General features: G+C 46.2%; 1 protein-coding gene across 1 annotated transcript in view; it reads left to right on the top strand.

The window, feature by feature from the left end:
• TRIM35 (tripartite motif containing 35) overlaps positions 1–15,573 on the top strand; it is a 32,963-nt gene extending 17,390 nt beyond the window's left edge. The window contains exons 3-6 of the mRNA XM_020983972.2: positions 903–1,133; positions 3,153–3,175; positions 4,920–5,038; positions 13,300–15,573. Coding sequence (XP_020839631.1) covers positions 903–1,133; positions 3,153–3,175; positions 4,920–5,038; positions 13,300–13,871 — 945 coding nt within the window. The 3' untranslated portion in view covers positions 13,872–15,573. The remainder of the gene's footprint in view (positions 1–902; positions 1,134–3,152; positions 3,176–4,919; positions 5,039–13,299) is intronic.
• The last annotated feature ends 307 nt before the right edge of the window (positions 15,574–15,880 follow it).

The following is a 15,880-nucleotide window of genomic DNA, read 5'->3' as shown; positions in this document are numbered from 1 at the left end:
TTCCAACTCTACAATTATGATCCTGTAAGTAGGTACTTGAGGTAAAATTATCCATTTTACAGAGGAGAAAACTGAGCCTCGGAGAAGATACTTGCCCAGCACCATTTTGGGTGCTGACCAACAGGTACTCTTTCTGAAAAGGATTCCCTGCTCCAGGGTTTCAGAATGGCTATAATGCTATAATTGCTATCAATGACAATAGTGCTTATCACAGTGCCTGGCACGTGGTAGGTGTTTAACAAATGTTTAATGATAGGTTGATTACAAGTCTCTACAAGATTGCTTGCCCAGGGTCACACAGATAGCAAGGATCAGAGATGAGGTTTGAACCCAGACCTTCCGGACTCCAACTCCCACAGTCTCTTTGCTATGTCCCATTCTCCCTCTCGGGTGGTTTTTAAGCAAAGACTGGGTGACCACTTGTCAGGGATGCTGCAGGGAGGGTCTCATACTGATTAGTCCTGAGATAAAATTCAACCTCAGACACTTAGTAGCCATGTGAATGTGCCCTCACTCAGCTTCGTCTGTAAAAAAAGGGAGAATAGTGTCTGCCTCACAGGGTTGTTGTGAGGATCAAGTGAGATAAAACATCTAAAACTCTGCAAACCCTGACGTGCTATATAAATGTTAACTATTGTTCTTATTACTTTCTGTAGTTTTGAAAAATTATTCCATTTATTTACCAAATCATCCTTCTCAACCTCTAAACACGGAACTTCACCCAATAATTCAAGGCCAGCATTCCTCAGCCTTGACAAACCTCCTCTCTATTCCCACTCCTTTTCCATTTTCAGCCTAACTTGGACTCCTTTCTTCATGTCTCCTAATTTCTTACTCTGTACCTTCTCCCAGGACCTTCTAACCTCTCCGCCCAGCTCACATTCTTCCCCCCTCTGCTTTAGGTGGAAGCTGCCTGGCTTCAGGGCAGGATCCGGCAGGAGTTTGAGAAACTCCGAGAGTTCTTGAGAGTAGAAGAGCGGGCAGCCCTGGACGCAGTGACCGAGGAAGCGGGACAGAAACTGAGGCAGGTAGAAGAAAAAATGAAACAGTTGGCAGAAGAGACGGAGGCCTTGGCTCACGAGATCGGGAGGCTACAGATGGAGATGAAGGAAGATGATATCTCTTTTCTCATGGTAAGAGGCTCAGCCCTGAGGCCTGGGGGTGGAGGGGGATGGCAAGAATTCTATGGGGCTGGTTGGAATGAACCCATGAAGTCTTTAGTATGAAGAGTATCTAGGAGACCAGCAGCACTGGCTGATCCCAATCCTGTGTGCCTCGCTTTTGGTGCTGACCAGCAGATATTCTAGCTGAAAAGGGTTCCTTGCTCCAGAGTTTTAGGATTTCTATAAGCTATTAATGATAAAAGTTCTCCCTGTGAGCTTCTACATTTTCTAAGAGCTTTGCAACAAACTCAGCATCCTTATAGCAACCTGCTTGCTCCTCTCTCCTCCTCCTCTCTTGTCATAGAGAAATTGGGGGCTGCTTTGGGTGATGTTGATGCCAGGGACTGAAGAGAATGAACTGGAAGCTTAAAAGGTTCTGTGAGGTTAGGAAGCTTCCATACTCCATATCATATCTAGGTTCTATAGTCTAATCAGAGGTTTGGCTCACCTGGATGGAGTCTATAAAAGAACAACAGAAATTAGAAATTACAAACAAGGGCTGTGGGAATTGAGCTTATTTGTCAAAAGGAATAGATAAAGTGTGACAGAGTGAATAGAGAGCTGGCTTTGCAGTCAGGGATATCTGGTTTCTAGGCCTTCCTGTGGTACATACTAGCTGTGTGAACATGGGCAAATTCTTTAACCCCTCAGTTGTTGATTTTCATGGGTAAAAGGAGTTTCCACACTAAGCATTTCCCACAACGATGATGTCATTGGTCCAGATGCCAAAAATTCAAAGGATAGACCAGCTGGTTTTTCTCTCAGAAACCTACCCAAAAAAAGGGAAGGGAATTTAAATCTAAGCAAAAGATATTTATTTAGGAAAGGTATAATAACTCACTGAATGTGAGGCAAAACCAGGTTGTTCGGAAGATATGATTTAGAGCAGAGGTGTTAAGCATACGGCCATTAAAATGTAATTGGGAAATATTAACAAAATAAGTAAAACTACAGTATAATATAGATAATGTCAAATTGTGGTTTTCTAAATCAATATGCAGCTGATTTAGGATCTGCCTCTTTGAAGAGATTTTAAAAATTGGAATAAATACCAATCTGCCTGGGATGATTGAAGTGTAGACCAGAACAGAGGCAGAGATGGAGCAGAAAATAATTACAACTCAAATTTCTATAGTGCTTTCAGATTTACAAATACTTTCCTGTATAACAAAGCTGTGGAAGTACAAATATTATTACCTCCTTTCTATAGGTAGGGAAATGGAGGCTTGAGAAAAGTCAAGTGCCTCACTAAATAGATGGACATTTCTTTGACTCTGTGTCAACTGAAAATTAAGAGAGTAGGTGACTTCCACATATGAGTCAATATACCAGAGCCTTTTGTCCAGCTGGATCACAGGCTGCTCAGTAAACCAGTAAGTCCTGGCTGACTCCTGATCTGTAACTCCTATCTTCTTTTTCCTTAATCATCCCCTTTTCCTTTTCCTTCTGATCTTCCCCTCTCTTTTATTGGCCTTTAATAGAAGAAAAAAAAAGGTTCTCTACCTATGATCTAAGATGTTGTCCTGTGAGTTTAGTCTTTATATATGGCCTTCAAAATATCTCTGTGTGTATGGGTGGACAGGTCCTTTAGGGCCCAGGAGTGGGGAACCTGTGGCTTCAACGCTGCATGTGGCCTTCTAGGTCCTTGTGTGCTGCTGCCTTTTGACTGAGTCCAAGCTTTACAGAACAAATCCTTTCATTGAGGGGGTTTATACTGTGAAGTTTGGATTCAGTCAAAGGGGCGCACTTGGGGACCTAGAGAATTACATGGGGCCTTGAGGCTGCAGGTTCCCCACCCCTGGTTTAGGCTGAAAGCCAAAAGGTTGACAACAAATAGTAGAGCTTTGACACCCTCACTTTCCCAGGCTTGGAGACTGAGTGAAATTTTTCTGGGACCTCAGTCAGCTTCCTGCTACATATCAGATAAATGCTGGCTTTTATTGAATCTAGATGTTCATCTCTTTACTGTATGTTCTTTTTTTCTTTCAGAAACACAAGAGCCGTAAACGTAGGTAAGTTCCTAGATGTAATGGGGAACAAATGAGTCATATACCTTCCTTCCTTCTTTCCTTTTGCTTTCTTTCCTTCTTCTATTTTTCCTAGCATGAAGTCACAGGATGTTAAAAAGCATCACAGTACAATATATTTAGCTGTCTCTGTTTGTGGCCCTAGCCACTAGGCACATAAAAGAATTCCAGTGAGGCAGTAACCAAAGCCCATTGAAGGCACATTCCAGAACCACCTTTGGAGTCCACAGGAAGGCATTTAAAATTACCATAACACAACACTGAATGCTTGAGGAGGACAGAAAGTCTATAAATATAGATCTACCCACAGGATTTGAAGCCTCTTCTCCTATCTTACCTTTGCTCCCACCCCTTGCCCCCCATCCCATGGGTCTTAGTCATTCTGTGAACCCTAAGTTTAATCCATATCCAGTTCCATTTGCTTTCCTTCTGTAACTGATAGTCCCTCCTCTCCCCTACCCCACTGCCCTCCCAGCCCCTGCCCTAATGAACCCCCATGTATGACTGCCTTTAAGGTGGAATGGTTTTAAATCAGGCAAGAGGACTCTTGCTTTGCTCAGTATTAAAAACATATTTGCCCTGTTATTCTGAGAATGATCCTCCCACACCGGCACACCCCACAATGAGATTTTTCAGAGCCCACTTAATTTCCAGAATGGTCAGCAGATCTGAAGAGCTCAGCTCTGTTAGGAAGGGCATATTTTTCTGATTCAAGTACCCAAGAGGGCAGTTGACCCAAGGACTTTGGAGACCATGAGCTTCTGAAGCTTCTGGACTCAACTGCTGGGGGGTAGGGCAACAAGGACTGGGCCCTAAATAAGAAACCAGTGGGCTTAGCCATCCACAAGGAATAGAAGCTGCCTAGTTCTGTCAGTATTACACATGGGTGCACATAAGGTACCTGAGCGTCAGGGAAACTGGGGAGTTGGTGAGGTTATTGCTTCTGAGGACAAACCCTTTGGGTCTTCTGTAAAATGTGGATTCAGTTAAAAGGCCACACTTAAGGACCTAGAAGGCCACTTGTGGCCTGAAGGTACAGGTTCCCCACTGGTGGAGTAGATGTATTCTGTCCCTGGGAGCTGAGCAGAGCTAGAAGCAACTGGCTGAAGTGGCAAAGAGACAAAAGCAGCACTTGATGGGCTTGATGTAAGGAAGAACTTCCAACCATTGGAGCTATGCAAATCACAATAGAAATAGTAGGCCTCAGGACACTGAGTGGGTTTCCCCTCACTGCTGTTTCTGTTGACTTGTGTCAGTCAGTCTGAATCTTCCTGACCCCATTTGAGGTTTTCTTGGCAAAGATACTGGAGTGATTTGCCATTTGCTTCTCCAACTTATTTTACAGATGAGGAAACTGAGGCAAACTGAGCATTAAGTGCCTTGCCCAGGGTCACGCAGCTAGTAAGTGTCTGAGGCCAGATTTGAACACAGGAAGATGTCTTCTTGACTCCAGGTCGGCCACTCTATCCACTGTGCTCCCTAGCTGTCCCCTTCCCCTCACTAGAGATTGTAAAAAAAAATCTGGACTTGGGTCCCTCGAAGGGAGGATTTTTGTTTAGGTTCAGGGTGGACAAGATGACCACTGAAGTCCCTTCCAGTTCTCTGATTGTGATGCTCTGAAAGCGTCAGAGAAGCCCAAGTAGCCAAAGAGATAGAAGGAGCCCCATTCCTTTCATGTCACCCCACTCGTGTCTTTGTGGCCCCATCTACCCCTTATGTCCTTGCTCAGACTTTCCTGCACAACTGAGCCAGAGCCCATCCAACCAGGAATGCTTATTGATGTCAGCAAGTACCTGGACTCCCTGCAGTACCGTGTATGGAAGAAGATGCTGGGCAGTGTCCAAGCTGGTGAGTAGAAGGGGTCTTTGAGCTCTCCAGGATGGAGGGGGTGGGAGGAGGGAAGGCAGTACATAGGGACAAGTGCATTGAAACAGGAGTCCAGGCCTGAGATCCACCTCTGCCCTTAACTTAGTGGCATGATATTGGGCAGGCTACTTCCCCAACTTCGAGCCTCAGTTTCTTCAATGAGGAGATTAGATGTCCTGAAGCCTCCTCCAGCTCTAAACTTAAGTGACTTTGCTTCTGGGTGAGCACTTTGACATACAAATGTGTCCCCTAACCCTACTCTGTTTTGCCATGATGAAAACTCTTTAGTTCTGAGGCACATGTTTGGATTTCCTGGAGAGAGAGATGGAGAATTTGGAAAGTCTGCAGAACAGGTTATTATAAAAATCCAGAAAACAGGGCCTATGGAGGCAAGGGAAATGAAATGGCTATTGTGCAGCAGAAAGTCTAGATGATTCTCGATCATTTTCTGCAGAACATTGTTGGCATGAGCTGAGTATGAATGAAATGTGTTGGTTCAAACCTAACTGGCAATTTTGCTGTGGGCTTGTATGAGCTGCAGTTTCCATCAGGGCTCCCAGCTGGGACGAGCAGAAAGCTCCCCCGGTCTACTCCAAGCTCTAGCCCTGTTCCTCCCACCATCTCTGACTCAGGCACTGCTGCTGTGGCTCAGTCTTATTACATAGCTGCTGGTGGGCCCTGGCCTTTGAGAGAGGGTCCTCTGCCAGGCCTCCACCTACCCAAAAGGTTGGTAACAACCAACTCAAAGGTGGCAAGAGGATAAAGCTCTGGTGTGGGAAGGGGAGAATAATAGAGGATTCTGGGATAGGGAAGGGGTAAGGGAGGGTAAAGCAGTTCTCCCCATCTCCCCTCCCTCACACCAGATTCTAAAACAAGCATTGGCAGTAAGCTTGTCCTGATAAGATGTAAATGCCTTCCATCACATTCTTGTTAGGGTTCATTTCAGCGGATCTGGCCCAACATTTTAATCTGTTGAGATCTTCTTGGTTGCTGATTCTACCACCCAGCTGGTTAACAGTACCTACTTTTTGTTTCCTCTCGAGCATATAATGAGTGCTTTTGGATTAAATTAGTATTAATGATATTTATATTATGAGTATTAATAACAATTTATATTAATAATTGCTTTTTTGATTAAAAGCTAGAGGTAGCTAGAAGTCTGCCTCTGGAAGCAGGAGGAGATCTCCCTAGCTTCCTATTTGCCATCCAGATGACCCCTATTTTTAAACCAATCTGTAACTCTTCCTGCACCTTACTGTTCTAGCTGGCCCCATTCTGACAAAGACTTCATCCAAGTACTGAACAGCAGAGGACACCACCCTTTAAACCAAAACAAAAACCCCTTCTCTGATCCTTTTTCCTCCTATGGAGCTAAAGTCTCCCCAACTAAGTTCTAGCAGCTAAATTCCAGTGTGGCATCCCTCCTCTCTCACTGTCTCTTCTTGTCTTCTGGCTGCTTTCCTACTGCCTACAAATGTGCCCTATACCCTCCTCAGAAGACCTTCATTTGATTTTTTCATCCCTGCTAGCTATTGCCCTATGTCTCTCCCCCCTTTTATGGCTGAATTCCATGAGTAGGCCATTTAAAATAGGTGCCACCACTTCCCGTCCCCTGACGCTCTTCTTAACTCTATCATTTGGCTCCAGCCCTCTGCGTTCAACTGAAATTGTCCTCTTCAAGGTTGCCGTCAGTCTCTTAATCACCAAGTCTGATGGCTTTTTCCTCCATCCTCATCCTTCTTGACCTCTCTGCGTCCTTTGATACTGTTGATCACTTTCTTCTCCTTGATACTTCTCTGTAGGTTTTCAGGCACTGCTCTCTCCTGGTTCTCCGCCTATCTGTCTGACCACTACTGCTTAGCCTTCTTTGCTGGATCTTCATCCAGATCGTGTCCCCTCACTGTGATTGTCCCCTGAGGGTCTGCCCCAGGCCTGCTCTGTCTTTTTCCTCTTTTCCTTCTATACTGTTTCACTTGGCGATCTCATCAGCTCCCATGGATTCAGTTCTCTCTCTGCAGATTACCTTCAGATCTATTTGCCCAGCCCTAACCACTCTGCTGACCTTCAGACTCATATATCCATCTGTCTATTGAACAACTTGAAGCAGATGTTCCTTAGACTCAACATGTCCAAAACTTGGGCCCATTATCTTCCTCTGTCCCCTCACTCTTCCCCACCCCTGCCTCTATGAGACCTCCCTGTTCAGTTTTTGTTTTGCTTTTTGGGGAGGCAGTCGAGGTTAAGTGACTTGCTCAGGGTCACACAGCTAGTAAGGGTCAAGTGTCTGAGGCCAGATTTGAACTCAGGTCCTCCTGACTCCAAGGCCAGAGCTTTATCCACTGCACCACCTAACTGCTCCCTCGACCTTCCTGTTCTAAACTTCCCCATTACTATCAAGGGCACTACCATCCTCCAAGTCACCCAGGCTCATGATTTAGGTGTCATCCTTGAACCTTCACTCTCATCACTCCATAATCCAATCTGTTGTTTGTTGTTGTTCAGTTGTTTTCAGTCCTGTCCAAGGCTTCCTGACACCATTTGGGGTTTTCTTGGCAGAACTACTGAAGCAGTTTGCCATTTCCTTCTTCAGCTCATTTTACAGATGAGGAAACTGAGGCAAACAGGGTTAAGTGACTTGCCCTGAGTCACACAGCTAGTAAGTGTCTGAGGTCAGATTTGAACTCAGGAACATGAGTCTTCCTGACTCCAGGCCCAGCACTCTATCCATAGTGCCATCTAACTACCCCAAATCTGTTGCTTAGCCCTATAAATTATACCTTTCCAACATCTCTTGTATATGTCCCATTCTCGGCTTTATCACTCTCACCACCCTGGTGTAGACTTCTCATCACCTCATACCTGGACTCTTGTAGTAAACTTCGGGCCTCTCTGCTTCATTTCTCCCCACCCCAGTCCCTTCTCCATGCAGCTGCCAAAGTGATCTTCCTAAAGCATAAATATACCATAAAGGTTATGCCCTTTCCCTCCTCGATAAACTCCCCTGGCTCCTTATTGCTTCCAGGATAGAATGTAACATCCTCTGTTTGGCTTCTAAAACCCTTCATAAGCTGTCCCCTTCCTGCCTTGCCAGGCTTGGCCCTTATTTCCCTCCATCGACTCTATGATCCAGCAACACTGGTCTCCTTGCCATTCCTCCCACAAGGAACTTGGTCTCCCAGCTGAATGCATTTTCACTGGTTTTCCTTGATGGTAGAAATTCTCTCCTGCCTCACCTCCACCACTTGGCTCCTCTGACTTCCCCCAAATCCCAGCAAAAATCCTACCTTCTGTAAGAAGCCTTTTCCAGCCTCCTGCAATGCTAGTGTCTTCTCTCTCTCTGAAATCACCCATGTGTATTTTGTTTTCTCCTCCATTAGACTGTGAGCAAGGACTTTTTTACTTTTGTATCCCCAGAGCTTAGCGCAGTGCCTGGCACACAATAAGGCCTTAATAAATGCTTGTTGTTGGCTTGCTGCAAAGACAAAGAATGAAACAATCCCTGCTCAGGAGGAGCTTACATTCTAATGAGGTAGATAACAAGTACTCATATGCCCACCTGATCCATCCTTCCTCCATTACTGAGGGTTGCCCACTGACCTCCCCCACAATTCACTTAGTGACCCCACTCACATCTTCTCCCAGAACACTGCTCCCTACAGGTACCTGCCACTCCGTTTACTTACATATCTCTTACTCCCTACACCATCACCTTTTCCTTACCCCTCATCACCCAACTTTTGTCATCCCTAGTATCTCTTCTCTCTTGCTTCCTTGGCCTTGAACCCTCTCCTTTTCATCTCGTTCACAACACTCTGCTTATCCCACACACCCAAGCTCGGATTCTTCCTGGTAGGAGATTTAACAAGGGGTTGCAGCTGGCAGATGTGGCAGCCAAGACTTAAAGTCCCCTCCAGCCTGGGAGCTGTTGTGAGTGAGCAAGGATGCCCGCCCATGCAGATGTAAGAGCATCCACCAGATGGCAGCAGCAGCAGCCTTGCAGGGAAAAACACTTTGGAGGTGCTCAGTTTAGATCCCTATAGTGCAGGGGTTCTCCACCATTTTGGGGGTAATGGATCCCTTAGACAATCTAGTAAAGCCTATGGACCTCTTCTTAGAATCATATTTTTAAATGCATAAAATAAAAGTAGGATTACAAAGGAAACCAATTATGTTGAAATTCAGTCATCAAAATATTTTTTAAAAAAACAGGATTATAGGGAGCTAGGTGGCACAGTGGACAGGGCACCAGCCCTGGAATCAGGAGGACATGAGTTCAAAACCAGCCTCAGACACATGATACTCACTAGCTGTGTGACCCCAGGCAAGTCACTTAACCCCAATTGCCTGGCCAAAACAATGACAACAACAACAAAAAAGAAACCCAAGGTTACAGAACCTAGGTTCAGAAACTCTGCTATAGTACATTAGTCTGAATGATCAAGGGCTTAGGCATCTTTGTGGAATCAGAAATTATTAGATCTCAGAGGGACCCTTCCCTAGAGGTCATCTCATCCAACAGTTTGAAGTGCAAGGTGGGTTGGCCTCCACAAAGCAGATCTAACAGGTAGGCAGGCAATCAACATTTATCAGGCAATTACTGTGTGCCAGGCACTGTGCTAAGTGCTAAGAATAAAAACACAAGCAAAAGCAAAACACTCCCTGTCCTCATGGAGCTTACATTACATTACATAATGGAGGAAGACAACACATAAAAGGGAAAGGAAAAGTTTGGGACCACAGGGTGTGGTTAGGGTAGAGAAGGTACCTGCTCTGGGGAAATACTTCTGGGCTGTGAGGCATAGTTCCCTACAGTGTTTGTTGGCCCTCAGAGCAATATCTTCCTTCCTTCCTCCCTCCCTTTCTTCCTTCCTCCCTTCCTTCCTTCTTTCCTTCCTTCCTTCCTTCCTTCCTTCCTTCCTTCCTTCCTTCCTTCCTTCCTTCCTTCCTTCCTTCCTCTCCCTCCCTTCTCTCTCTCTCTCTCTCTCTCTCTCTCTTTCTCTCTCTTTCTCTCTCTCTCTCTCTCTCTCTTTCTTTCCCTCCTAGCTGTGCTTCTTACTATCTGGACTTCAATACTATGCCCTTGTGTGTGTATAAACACACACATACATACACACATACGTATCGCTCTATCTGTATGTATACATATATATCTCACTCTGAAAGCTAACCTGTGTCTCTGTGTGTGTGTGTGTATAATCTTGATCAATCTAGTTATCTTCATAGAAGATGTGGCCAGTAATAAAGAATGACCTCCAGCTTTTGCTATGGTCTTAGGCAATCCCTACGACCAGGCTAGGACCACCCACTAGAGCCAGCTTCTCACGACAGCCAGGGTAGAAGCACCTATGGGGTGGAGAGTTCTGTCAGACAGATACTTGAGGCAATAGTAACTGCTAACACCTAGCCTTTGGCCCAGAAACCTTGACATGCCTTCTGTATTTGAGATCCCTCAAAGAGTGGGGTTCCCTTCAATTCAGCTGAATTCAGTCAATGTGCATTACACGTCTACTGTATGCCAGGCACTGTACTGTGCAAGGTGCTGGGGATAGAAAGAGAGACATTGAACCTTCCCTATCCACAAGGTATTCCCATTCTCTCTGGCTGGGGAACTATGTATCCCAAAAGTAAATATCAGATACATGCAAAGTAAACACAAAGAAAGTCATGGGGGAGGATCCCTGAAGGCCTTGAAAGGTTAAGCTGAGCATTGGAGGGAACTAGAGGATCCCAGAGGTGGAGGGGAAGTGGAGAGCATTCTAGGATGGGCCACAGCCTGGGCAAACCAATGGCGGATGAAATGGAATCTTATGGGGGACAGCAGATAGACCAGTTTGGCTGGAACTTGGAGTGTGTGAGAAGTAATGTGACATTGGTCTAGAGAGCTGCACTAGAGCCAGGTGTTACAGTGCTTCAGTTTCTACAGTGATCAAGGCCCTACCTCAAGGGAAGGCATCTTCTGAAGGAAGGGAGAGCTGGGGAACAGGAGAAAGTGTCTCTGGTTGTGGTTCAGTCATTTCCAGCTCTTTGTGAGCCTGTGGACAGAGTCCATGGGGTTTTCTTGGCAAAGATACTATAGTGATTTGCCATTTCTTTCTGCAGACAGGGTTAAGTGACTAGCTCGGGGTCATATAGCTAGGAAGTTTCTGAAGGCTGGATTTGAATTCAGGTCTTCCTGACTCCAGGCCCAGCACTCTGTCCATTGGGCCACCTAGCTGCCTCCTAAGAGAGGATTAGGTATTAGAATATTATCACAACCCTCATTAAACCCCAGCTTCCTTATATCAGCCATGTCACTTTTACCTGATCTCAGGCCTCCTGTAAACTTTACCTGCCGATGTGCTCCCCTTGGTATCAATGCAGGGGGTACTGAATCCCCACCCTCAAATATGACCTATTATATGCCCCGATTGCTTTTGACTGAGAAGTACCTGCCTCTATTAGCTGAATTGTGTGTATGCCACTGGGGGCAGGTGGGCTCTGAGATGCCTTTAGGTGACAGCCTTGAACTCGGGGCCTATCTTCAGACCTTTGAGGCTACCTGGCAGGGCAGATTTGGGGCGGGGCAGACCCCGGTGATCGTAGATTTAGTTGTGGAAGGTGCAGTCTGTTTCTAGGCTATCTCGTCCAATCTCATTTTATAGCTAAGGAAACTGAGGTCCAGAGAAGCAAAATGGCTTTCCCAAGCTGATACAACTACTAGGAGGTACTACCAAAGCCAGGATTTGAACCCAGATGCTCTTTCATTGTGCTGTACTGCCTGAGCACCCCAAAGTCATTTCTGGGAGCTTCTGGCAAGCCCAGGCCGCATCAGAATTCCAAAAGACCAGGATCCCCTGCCCAAGAGTTTTCAGAAGTTCTGAGGGAGTGGAAAGATTGATAAAATTAAATGGTATCCTTTATAAAGAGCAGCTAGGTGGTTCAGTAGATAGTGCACCAGCCCTGCCATCAGGAGAACCTGAGTTCAAATCCAGCCTTCAGAAACTTACTAGCTGTGTGACCCTGAGCTAGTCACTTCACCCTGTTTACCTCAGTTTCCTCATCTGTAAAATGAGCTGGAGAAGGAAAGGGCAAACCACTCCAGTATCTTTGCCAAGAAAACCCCAAAGGGGGTTACTAAGAGTTCGACACACCTGACTGACTAAACCCGGGGTGGGGAACCTGCTACATGTGGCCCTTTAGGTCCTCAAGTGCAGTCCTTTGACTGAATCCAAACTTCCCTGTGACGGACCTAGAGGGCTGCATGTGGCCTTGAGACTGCAGATTCCTCACCCCTGGATTAAACAACAACAAATGCCTTCTAACCTTCATCTCTCAGGTCTGGCACACCAGGACCTCCAGGTGATAGAATGAATCCTTCTCTGAGCCCACAACTGACCTATTTGCTCGGAGACCTTGGCCCTCTTCCCATCAGATGCACACCCCCAGAGGTGGCCTTCGATGCCTCAGGGGTCCTGGGGACGCCTTAGCATTCAGGATAGCGACCCCTCCAGAGCCTGGAGCATGTACCAAACCACATGGGGCACTGAATGACCTGACTGTTCCTCAGTCGTCAGTGCCGTAACCTTGGAAGGCAACATTTTCACCCTCCTTCACTGATACAAGATCCCTAGGACAGGTCCAACTCCTCTAGAGCTGGGGTTTTTAGCCTTTGTTGTGTCAGGACCCCCTACCAGTTTGGTAAAGACTGTGGATCGCTTTTCAGAATAATGTGTTTAAATGCATAAAACAAAATACACAGGATTACATAGGAAGCCAATTATACTGAAATCATTATTAAAATATTTTAAAAATCAAGTTCATAGACCCCATGTTAAGAGCTCCTACTCCAGAGCCTCTTGGGATAGGGAAAATACTGATTTTTGTAATAGTTGATTCTGTAATCCAAAGGGGGCTGACTAGATATTTCTTATTTCTAAGAAATCTGGGAAAGCCTGCATGGTAGAGGCTGTATGACTGGTTTCAGAGCCAGGAAGGTCTGGGTTCAAATCCCACCTCTGACATATGTTAGCCGTGTGGCATCTTTAGATTCTCAGTGTCCAGACAACTCTCTCAGACTTTAAGTTGTAGAGTAGATGCCAGTCTCCACTGGTAAAGAGAATTTCCTCATCTGGAATCTTATATGCCTGTGAAATCACAAGTGTGGGGGAAAAAGTCAGAAGGGACAGAGTAGAATGGGATGAGCTAGATGCGAGGAGTCTGTGTGCCAGGTTGCCAAAATCCCTGTTCTTCTTCATCTCTCCTAGTGCCCTTCAGCTTTGACCCCAACACAGCAGCCGGCTGGCTCTCCGTGTCTGACGACCTCACTAAGGTCACCAACCACGGCTATCGGGTCCAAGTGGAGAACCCTGAGCGCTTCTCATCCTCTCCCTGCTTGCTGGGCTCCCGGGCCTTCTCCCACGGCTCCCACACCTGGGAGGTGGATTTGGGTGGGCTCCATAACTGGAGGGTGGGTGTAGCACGGACTCGTCGAGAGTCTGGTGGGGACGGGCACTCGCACAGCTGCTACCATGATGCCCGCTCAGGCTTCTGGTACATCTGCCGCACCCGAGGAGTTGACGGGGATCACTGTGTGGCGTCCGATCCTTCCGCTTCGCCCCTGGGCCTTGTGCTGCCTCAGCGCCTGCGTGTAGAGCTGGAGTGTGAGGAGGGGGAGCTCTCCTTTTACGATGCTGAGCGGCAGTCCCACCTCTACACCTTCCACGGCCGCTTTGGGGAGGTGCGGCCCTATTTCTATATAGGGGGTACGCGGGCAGACACCCCCCCTGAGCCTCTGCGCCTCTGTCCGCTCCATATCCAGGTCAAGGAAGAACTCTAAGGCCAAGGGCCTTGGAGTTAAATCTTTCCCTTCTCTGATTTAACACCCCTCCTTCCCACTCTTCCCATTGCCCTTTCCTTGGTATTCCTGTTCCTTCTCTACCTCTCTTCCACCTGCCCCTATCTTCTCCCTAGAACAGTGGTTTTAAGTCACAGGGCCTGTGTTCCAATCCCAGTTCTACCACTTACTACCTGTGTGACCTTGGGAAAATCGCTTCTCCTCTACTAGTCTTGGTTCCATCATTTTTTATTTTATTTTATTTTTATTTTATTTTTTAGAGACTAAGTCTCCCTATCTCACCCAAGCCAGATATGCAGTAGCCACACTGAGGCCCAACACAAATGCTGATGGGTACAAAAGCTTTAACCTGCCCCATTTTTCTGACCCTGGTCAGTTTGGCCCCCTTAGGCACCCTGGTTTCTCCCTTTCATTCTCAGGGGCTCCCCCTATTGATGTTAGACTTAGCATAGCCACCCGTCTGCTTTAGCCCCACTGCAGCCCAGAACCCCCACACTCCAGCAACCTACCAGCCTCAGCCTTCCCCAGTAGCAGAGATTACAGGTGTGAACTGCCACTCAGCAGCCCCCTCATCCATAGATGACTTTCAAGGTCCTTTCCAGCTCCAAGAGAGTCTGTGATCCTAGGATTCCTTCACAGTTTGGTCACCAGATTTCCCAACTTGCTCTGTGAGTGATAAGGTCATAGAATCCAGAGCCCCAGAGACCATCCAGTTCAACTCCATCATCTTACAGAGGGAGGTGAAGTGACTTACCCAAGGTCACTCAGGTAGTATTGGCAGAACTGAGAGCTGAGCCTAGGTCCAGATAGACTATGAGAGGTTAAAGGGCAGGAGAGCAGCTAAGTTCAGAAGAAGCCTGAGTGCCTGGCCTTTGCTGGGCTGCTGCTGACTCTGCACCTTAAAGGGCCTCACATGCTTCTTCCTCTCTGGTCCTTTTTTTTTAAATTAAATTTTATTTTATTTTCACAAATATTTGCCTTCATTCCCTCCCCTCTTTCCCTCCTCCCCCACTGAGAAAACAAGAAAAGTAAGACACTTATTAAAAACATGCACAGTCAAGCAAAGCAAATCCCTGCATTGGCCATGTCCCCCAAATGGGCCTGTTTTCACTCCTGGGTCCATCACCTCTGTCAGGAGGTGAGTAGCACATTTTATCATGAGTCCTCTGGCATTCTGGTTCGTTGGTGTGTTCACCTGAGTAGGACTGTTCCTTCTCTTTCTTTTCATCCTCTCTTCCCGAATACCTAAAGAAAGTTGTCACAGCCCAGTTCTCAGCCCCCTTTCTTCACTTCCTCCTTGCTCTTAGCCTTAGCTCATCTATGAGCAGGCCCTAATTTACACCATAATACATTGCCTAAAACCAATGTCATAAAGAGGATGGTTGGAGCATCACCCATGTCTGTATAAGAATGACATCCTAACTGCAGGGTGTGTTATTCACCATAGACCCAGTATCAGACAAATCATGGAAACAACCAGCAGGATATCTTAGGGGTTAAAACCTACACGAACCTCTACAGTCATGTTCTAAATCCTCTAAAATGGGTATAGATGTATTGTTAACATTGATTAAAGCACCCCCAATGTGCCATAAGGTATACATGCTGCATGTAACAATAAAATTAATGTATCACAGATTGGACCTATGACATGATGAAAATAAACATTGGACATTTAATTGCCCATGCTGCTTGTTGCTTTAGAATTTGGGTTGGCTATCTAGGGAAGACTCATTTTTCTGAGTTCAAATCTGGCTTCAGACACTTACTAGCCATGTGACCCTGGAGTTTCCTCATCTGTAAAATGAGCTGGAGAAGGAAATGGCAAACCATTATAGTATCTTTGCCAAGAAAACCCCAAATGGGGTCATGAAGAATTGGACACAACTGCACAACAATAACAAAATCTAGGGAAACCTGAACTAATGCTTTGTTTTTCCTCTCAATAATTTCCCAAATGCATAGTTGTGAATCATAGAATAACTACAGTC

The sequence above is a fragment of the Phascolarctos cinereus genome, unplaced genomic scaffold, assembly GCF_003287225.1.
Source record: "Phascolarctos cinereus isolate Bilbo 61053 unplaced genomic scaffold, phaCin_HiC Scaffold_2;HRSCAF=192, whole genome shotgun sequence".
Classification (NCBI taxonomy): Eukaryota; Metazoa; Chordata; class Mammalia; order Diprotodontia; family Phascolarctidae; genus Phascolarctos; species Phascolarctos cinereus.
Note: the sequence above shows the minus strand (reverse complement) of the source record. Positions and strands in the feature narration are given on the sequence as shown.